Consider the following 7,984-nt stretch of genomic DNA (forward strand, 5'->3'; position numbering starts at 1 on the left):
AGCCTTTTGGTCAGCTGTGATGTCATAAGCGAGTTAAAATGCACATACAGTGTATGTATATACTACATGCCACAACCCAATACATATTACACTGCATGCTTAATCAATGAATGCCTATCCACAATAACAAGACTCGTTTTTGATAGTATTGTAGAAATGTAATACAATAAACTACAGTCATTGTTAGAAATACAATTATTATATTACAATGTATGAACGAGAATTTATACCAAGACAATTGCATGAGAATACGTTGCAAGATTTAGATTTCTAATGTAGCAAACGAGCGGAATTCTGTTGAAGGTTTGATGCATAACAGAGGTTAGAGGTCGGCTTAAGGATAGTAATATGAAATGTGAGTCTCAAGTAGTTTGGAGTTTGTTACAGAGAAGCCACAAGGAGAAAGGGGGTGCATGTTTTCATCATGGATTGAACTTTCATCTGTAAGTAACACTGTAACAATTAACTATAACTGTCTGCTGAACAACAATCTTCTGAAGTTTTGGAATCTTTCTGAACAAGAAATAATAAGTGGAATTATTTAACAGTCACGTCATACATTTTTATTTTTGCTACTTGCATGGCCTTTCACATGACGTGTTTTATTTAAAAAATACCAGTTATTAATGGCACATTCTGGTTCGTACAAATCAATTGCCGGTCCATTAATTGATATTGTCATGAGATTATCCATGGTAGAAGTCTGTAGCGTGCTCCTGCTCTTGGATTTAATTAAGTTCATGGCGGCAAAACCCTTTTTGCATGATGTTGTCGAAGTTGGAAGGACAGCGATTATCGATAGCAACTTAACGAAAAACGGAAACCTCTCTCTGTGCGATTCGGTTTTCAGAATATCCTCCAGCTTCAAATGCTTACATAAAACCTTCACTTCATACCATTCATTCAGAATCGCTTCTGTAACCGTCTCAAGCGAATCTTTCGATATCAAGGCGTGAAAATGGCGTGTGACCGCCTTAATCTCAGAGTCCCCATAATTTTTTAACTCTCTACCAGACGGCCACGTAACAGTATCGAATATGGAGCAGGCAGCCGATACTTCGCAGTGATTGTCAAAAAATCTGTCATTTAAACATTTCATACCCGCTTTAATTAATTTAATTCTGTCCTGCTGATACTCCAATTTTTCCTGGGGTAGTCCAGATAATTCAACTTCTTGAAATTTTGCAGACATAGATGTGCTATCAAGAAATGATTTCTCTTCCTCTCCTACCGTATGTTCCAATTCCTCCAAAGAATGCAATGCATTTGTCACGTGCAATTTTACATGGCTCAGTAGCAGTTTTTCTCGCTGAAAAATTAGGGACAACTTTTTAAAAATCAGAAGGAAATCCAGCAAGAAATGTAGAGTGAGTAAGAACCTAACATTTTTGAGCATCTTCAGAAATCCCTTGCAGTGGTTAGATTCAACTCGATTTTGTGATTCTACAATCGATTCCATATGGACGACACATGGTTTCCAATCAGCGAGGACGGATTTGAGAGCTCCGACTTTACTGGCGACCCATCGAACTTCATGAATATGTTGCACTTTCAAAATGTTTGCAGACAAAGATTGAGCGACATCTTGCAGTTCATTTTGCCTTTTGGGAGAATTTGCATAAAATCTAAAAAGCCCAATCAGAACATCGTCTACTTTGGAAATGTAAGGTGCATCTTTCACAGATTTCAGCACACACAACTGTAATTTCTGAGCTGCACAGTGCACCGAAATCAAATGTTTCACTTCAGCTTTCATTTTTGCTGTAAGTCCATTCACACTGCCCGACATGCTTGCAGCTCCATCGGTACGTAACCCCACCACCTGCGCAGTGTCTCGCCAGTGAAGACCACATTTAACCAACTCTTCTTGAACTGCATCAAAATATCCTTGTCCAGTAGAATTCTTTAGTTGAACTATGCTTACAAATGTTTCCTTTACGTCACCTTGCTTACAATACTTTATATACATGATATGCTGCTCGGTTGGAGATTTGTCAGTAGAGCCATCCAGTAATATACTGAAGAACGGGCTACTTTTAATCTCAGCAACAACGTCATTTCTTATCTTTTCAGCGATGAATTTGATGAATTCGGCGCACCGCTTGTCGTTGCCATATTGCTCGGGGACGCCCACGCCCAGCTTGCGTGCGTAATTCAATAGTTCTTTCATGTCGCTGAACGTCTTATTGTTTTTAGCAATATAATAAGCTGTATTGAAGACCACGCACATTTGCTGAAACATTTCCTTCTCCATCTTCTTTTTCCATGTCTCCTCCGGTGGCGTTTCTGGATTCAGTTGCACTCTCAAACTTTCGGCACACTAGCCAAGTTGGACAGACTTTCCATGCAATTTGAAAGTTTCAATTTTAAACGGTGATTTGAAATGTTGTCTAATTGGTTTATTTTGAACGCAGTCACCCGAACGACAGAACTCGGAACAGATTTGACACGATGCCACGGCAGAATCACTGTCATATGTTAACCAATTAAATTCTTTGAGCCAACTGACTTGAAAATTTCTTCTTTTATGAACTAACTTTATTGCCATCGGACGCTCATTTTGAGGCGGATTATCTTGAGGAGGGTTATCTTGAGGAGGGTTATCTTGAGGAGGGTTATGTTGAGGAGGGTTATGTTGAGGAGGGTTATGTTGAGGAGGGTTATGTTGAGGAGGGTTATGTTGAGGAGGATTATGTTGAGGAGGATTATGTTGAGGAGGATTATGTTGAGGCGGATTATCTTGAGGAGGGTTATTTTGAGGAGGGTTATCTTGAGGAGGGTTATCTTGAGGAGGGTTATCTTGAGGAGGGTTATCTGAATTCTCTGTATGGTTTACAGTGGGTGTCTTCTCCTTGTTTTCCTCTCCGGAACACATGTCGAGTGACGTTTCTACGGGTTTCTCCTTGATGCTCATCCTTAACGCCTCAAATTAAGAAGAAGATCTTTCAAATGATAGAATAATTGCCAACCGGTGTAACGCTAGTATACAGTATGCAGCACTTTCTTACAGACGCAAGGCAGGTGGCAGAGGGGAGCAAGCAGACACCTAAAATTAAGAATACGATCTTTCAATTTCAAATAATGGAATAATTACCAAACAGTGTAACGCGGGGAGAGCGGGGCGCGGGGGGGGGGGGGGTTGCGGATAAATGATTAAAAAATAAATAAATGTATAAGCAGAGGCCACCCGCTCGCCCTCCGTGATTGATCATCTGGGGAGAGCAGCGAGATGCAGGGGGGAGGAGGCGGAGAGCAGCGAGATGCAGGGGGGGAGGAGGCGGAGAGCAGCGAGATGCAGGGGGAGAAGAAGGGGGGAGGAGGGGGAGAGCAGCGAGATGCAGGGGGGGAGGAGGGGGAGAGCAGCGAGATGAGGGGGGGGAGAAGGGGGAGAGCAGCGAGATGCAGGGGGGGAGGAGGGGGAGAGCAGCGAGATGCAGGGGGGAGGAGGGGGAGAGCAGCGAGATGCAGGGGGGGAGGAGGGGGAGAGCAGCGAGATACAGGGGGGGAGGAGGGGGAGAGCAGCGAGATGCAGGGGAGAGGAGGGGGAGAGCAGCGAGATGCAGGGGGGGAGGAGGGGGAGAGCAGCGAGATGCAGGGGGGGAGGAGGGGGAGAGCAGCGAGATGCAGGGGAGAGGAGGGGGAGAGCAGCGAGATGCAGGGGGGGGAGGAGAGGGAGAGCAGCGAGATGCAGGGGGGGAGGAGGGGGAGAGCAGCGAGATGCAGGGGGGGAGGAGGGGGAGAGCAGCGAGATGCAGGGGGGAGGGGGAGAGCAGCGAGATGCAGGGGGGAGGAGGGGGAGAGCAGCGAGATGCAGGGGGGGAGGAGAGGGAGAGCAGCGAGATGCAGGGGGGGAGGAGAGAGAGAGCAGCGAGATGCAGGGGGGGAGGAGAGGGAGAGCAGCGAGATGCAGGGGGGGAGGAGAGGGAGAGCAGCGAGATGCAGGGGGGGAGGAGAGGGAGAGCAGCGAGATGCAGGGGGGAGGAGGCGGAGAGCAGCGAGATGCAGGGGGGGAGGAGGCGGAGAGCAGCGAGATGCAGGGGGGGAGGAAGGGGGGAGGAGGGGGAGAGCAGCGAGATGCAGGGGGGGAGGAGGGGGAGAGCAGCGAGATGAGGGGGGGGAGAAGGGGGAGAGCAGCGAGATGCAGGGGGGGAGGAGGGGGAGAGCAGCGAGATGCAGGGGGGAGGAGGGGGAGAGCAGCGAGATGCAGGGGGGGAGGAGAGGGAGAGCAGCGAGATGCAGGGGGGGAGGAGAGGGAGAGCAGCGAGATGCAGGGGGGGAGGAGAGGGAGAGCAGCGAGATGCAGGGGGGGAGGAGAGGGAGAGCAGCGAGATGCAGGGGGGGGAGGAGAGGGAGAGCAGCGAGATGCAGGGGGGGAGGAGGGGGAGAGCAGCGAGATGAGGGGGGGGAGGAGGGGGAGAGCAGCGAGATGCAGGGGGGGAGGAGGGGGGAGAGCAGCGAGATGCAGGGGGGGAGGAGAGGGAGAGCAGCGAGATGCAGGGGGAGGAGGGGGAGAGCAGCGAGATGCAGGGGGGGTGGAGGGGGAGAGCAGCGAGATGCAGGGGGGGAGGAGGGGGAGAGCAGTGAGATGCAGGGGGGGAGGAGGGGGAGAGCAGCGAGATGCAGGGGGGGAGGAGGCGGAGAGCAGCGAGATGCAGGGGGGGAGGAAGGGGGGAGGAGGGGGAGAGCAGCGAGATGCAGGGGGGGAGGAGGGGGAGAGCAGCGAGATGCAGGGGGGGAGGAGGGGGAGAGCAGTGAGATGCAGGGGGGGAGGAGGGGGAGACCAGTGAGATGCAGGGGGGGAGGAGGGGGAGAGCAGTGAGATACAGGGGGGAGGAGGGGGAGAGCAGTGAGATACAGGGGGGAGGAGGGGGAGAGCAGTGAGATGCAGGGGGGAGGAGGGGGAGAGCAGCGAGATGCAGGGGGGGAGGAGGGGGAGAGCAGCGAGATGCAGGGGGGGAGGAGGGGGAGAGCAGCGAGATGCAGGGGGGAGGAGGGGAAGAGCAGCGAGATGCAGGGGGGGTGGAGGGGGAGAGCAGCGAGATGCAGGGGGCGAGGAGGGGGAGAGCAGCGAGATGCAGGGGGGGAGGAGGGGGAGAGCAGTGAGATGCAGGGGGGGAGGAGGGGGAGACCAGTGAGATGCAGGGGGGGAGGAGGGGGAGAGCAGTGAGATACAGGGGGGAGGAGGGGGAGAGCAGCGAGATGCAGGGGGGGAGGAGGGGGAGAGCAGCGAGATGCAGGGGGCGAGGAGGGGGAGAGCAGTGAGATGCAGGGGGGAGGAGGGGGAGAGCAGTGAGATGCAGGGGGGGAGGTGGGGGAGACCAGTGAGATGCAGGGGGGGAGGAGGGGGAGAGCAGTGAGATACAGGGGGGAGGAGGGGGAGAGCAGCGAGATGCAGGGGGGGAGGAGGGGGAGAGCAGCGAGATGCAGGGGGCGAGGAGGGGGAGAGCAGTGAGATGCAGGGGGGAGGAGGGGGAGAGCAGTGAGATGCAGGGGGGGAGGTGGGGGAGACCAGTGAGATGCAGGGGGGGAGGAGGGGAAGAGCAGCGAGATGCAGGGGGGAGGAGGGGAAGAGCAGCGAGATGCAGGGGGGGTGGAGGGGGAGAGCAGCGAGATGCAGGGGGGGAGGAGGGGGAGAGCAGCGAGATGCAGGGGGGGAGGAGGGGGAGAGCAGCGAGATGCAGGGGGGGAGGAGGGGGAGAGCAGTGAGATGCAGGGGGGGAGGAGGGGGAGACCAGTGAGATGCAGGGGGGGAGGAGGGGGGAGAGCAGTGAGATACAGGGGGGAGGAGGGGGAGAGCAGTGAGATACAGGGGGGAGGAGGGGGAGAGCAGCGAGATGCAGGGGGGGAGGAGGGGGAGAGCAGCGAGATGCAGGGGGGGAGGAGGGGGAGAGCAGCGAGATGCAGGGGGGAGGAGGGGAAGAGCAGCGAGATGCAGGGGGGGTGGAGGGGGAGAGCAGCGAGATGCAGGGGGGGTGGAGGGGGAGAGCAGCGAGATGCAGGGGGCGAGGAGGGGGAGAGCAGCGAGATGCAGGGGGGGAGGAGGGGGAGAGCAGTGAGATGCAGGGGGGGAGGAGGGGGAGACCAGTGAGATACAGGGGGGAGGAGGGGGAGAGCAGCGAGATGCAGGGGGGGAGGAGGGGGAGAGCAGCGAGATGCAGGGGGCGAGGAGGGGGAGAGCAGTGAGATGCAGGGGGGAGGAGGGGGAGAGCAGTGAGATGCAGGGGGGGAGGTGGGGGAGACCAGTGAGATGCAGGGGGGGAGGAGGGGGGAGAGCAGTGAGATACAGGGGGGAGGAGGGTAGCTTTTACCTTTTTTTACATCAGCCAAGACGTCTCGTGACGTTGCGTTCCACCGCCTGCCCTGTGACACGCAAGCCCTGCGTTCCACCGCCTGCCCCGCACCCGGGGACAGGCCGCTGCGCCGGAATGTAGGAGGGGAGCGGTGAGACACGGGTCCTGCACCCGCCGGAGCGGTGAGATGCTAGAGGGAGGAGGTGACCCGCAGTGAGATGGAGGAGAGGAGGCGGTGACCCGTGAGTCCTGCACGCGCGGGGGGAGAGGCGGCACGCGCCGGGGGAGAGACTGCACGCGCTGGGGGAGAGGCGGCACGCGCTGGGGGAGAGACTGCACGCGCTGGGGGAGAGACTGCACGCGCTGGGGGAGAGGCACATGCTCCGTCTGAATCGGGAATGCGGAGAGCAGTGAGAGGAACCGGAAATGGCGGAACGTCACTTCCGGATTTAGATGCTGCCTTTTCCTTTATTATTGAGTGCAGGCCCAGGGAGAAAGTAATAAGATGCAGTGTGAGGCAGGGGGAGAGAGAACAGTGTGATGCAGGGGGGGGAGAGAACAGTGTGATGCAGGGGGAGAGAACAGTATGATGCAGGGGGGAGAGAACAGTGTGATGCAGGGGGGGGGGAGAGAACAGTGTGATGCAGGGGGGGGGAGAGAACAGTGTGATGCAGGGGGGGGGGGAGAGAACAGTGTGATGCAGGGGGGGGGGAGAGAACAGTGTGATTCAGGGGGGGGGGGAGAGAACAGTGTGATTCAGGGGGGGGGGGAGAGAACAGTGTGATTCAGGGGGGGGGGGAGAGAACAGTGTGATTCAGGGGGGGGGGGAGAGAACAGTGTGATTCAGGGGGGGGGGGAGAGAACAGTGTGATTCAGGGGGGGGGGGAGAGAACAGTGTGATTCAGGGGGGGGGGAGAGAACAGTGTGATTCAGGGGGGGGGGGAGAGAACAGTGTGATTCAGGGGGGGGGAGAGAATAGTGTGATGCAGGGGGGGGAGAGAACAGTGTGATGCAGGGGGAGAGAGAGAACAGTGTGATGCAGGGGGGGGGGAGAGAACAGTGTGATGCAGGGGGGAGAGAGAACAGTGTGATGCAGGGGGGGGGAGAGAACAGTGTGATGCAGGGTGGGGGAGAGAACAGTGTGATGCAGGGGGGGGAGAGAACAGTGTGATGCAGGGGGGGAGAGAACAGTGTGATGCAGGGGGAGAGAGAACAGTGTGATGCAGGGGGAGAGAGAACAGTGTGATGCAGGGGGAGAGAGAACAGTGTGATGCAGGGGGAGAGAGAACAGTGTGATGCAGGGGGGGAGAGAACAGTGTGATGCAGGGGGAGAGAGAACAGTGTGATGCAGGGGGTGGGAGATAACAGTGTGATGCAGGGGGGGGGGAGATAACAGTGTGATGCAGGGGGGGGGGGAGATAACAGTGTGATGCAGGGGGGGAGAGAACAGTGTGATGCAGGGGGAGAGAGAACAGTGTGATGCAGGGGGGGAGATAACAGTGTGATGCAGGGGGGGGGGGGGAGATAACAGTGTGATGCAGGGGGGGGAAGATAACAGTGTGATGCAGGGGGGGAGAGAACAGTGTGATGCAGGGGGAGAGAGAACAGTGTGATGCAGGGGGGGGAGATAACAGTGTGATGCAGGGGGGGAGAGGACAGTGTGATGCAGGGGGAGAGAGAACAGTGTGATGCAG

General features: G+C 56.0%; 1 protein-coding gene across 2 annotated transcripts; it reads right to left on the reverse strand.

Moving 5' to 3' along the window:
• Positions 1 to 548: 548 nt before the first annotated feature.
• LOC142468075 (zinc finger protein 862-like) lies at positions 549 to 6,698 on the reverse strand. Of its 2 annotated transcripts, none has more exons than XM_075574197.1 (2): positions 6,309 to 6,698; positions 549 to 2,923 (listed from the first exon to the last, which is right to left on the reverse strand). In XM_075574197.1, the coding sequence occupies exon 2, from the start codon at positions 2,252 to 2,254 to the stop codon at positions 554 to 556; it is 1,701 nt and encodes a 566-aa protein (XP_075430312.1). In that variant the 5' UTR covers positions 2,255 to 2,923; positions 6,309 to 6,698; the 3' UTR covers positions 549 to 553. The 2 variants fall into 2 exon arrangements, with proteins under 2 accessions (XP_075430312.1, XP_075430304.1); XM_075574189.1 differs by having other exon boundaries at positions 549 to 3,046.
• Positions 6,699 to 7,984: the final 1,286 nt, after the last annotated feature.

This window comes from Ascaphus truei, chromosome 1, assembly GCF_040206685.1.
Source record: "Ascaphus truei isolate aAscTru1 chromosome 1, aAscTru1.hap1, whole genome shotgun sequence".
Lineage (NCBI taxonomy): Eukaryota > Metazoa > Chordata > Amphibia > Anura > Ascaphidae > Ascaphus > Ascaphus truei.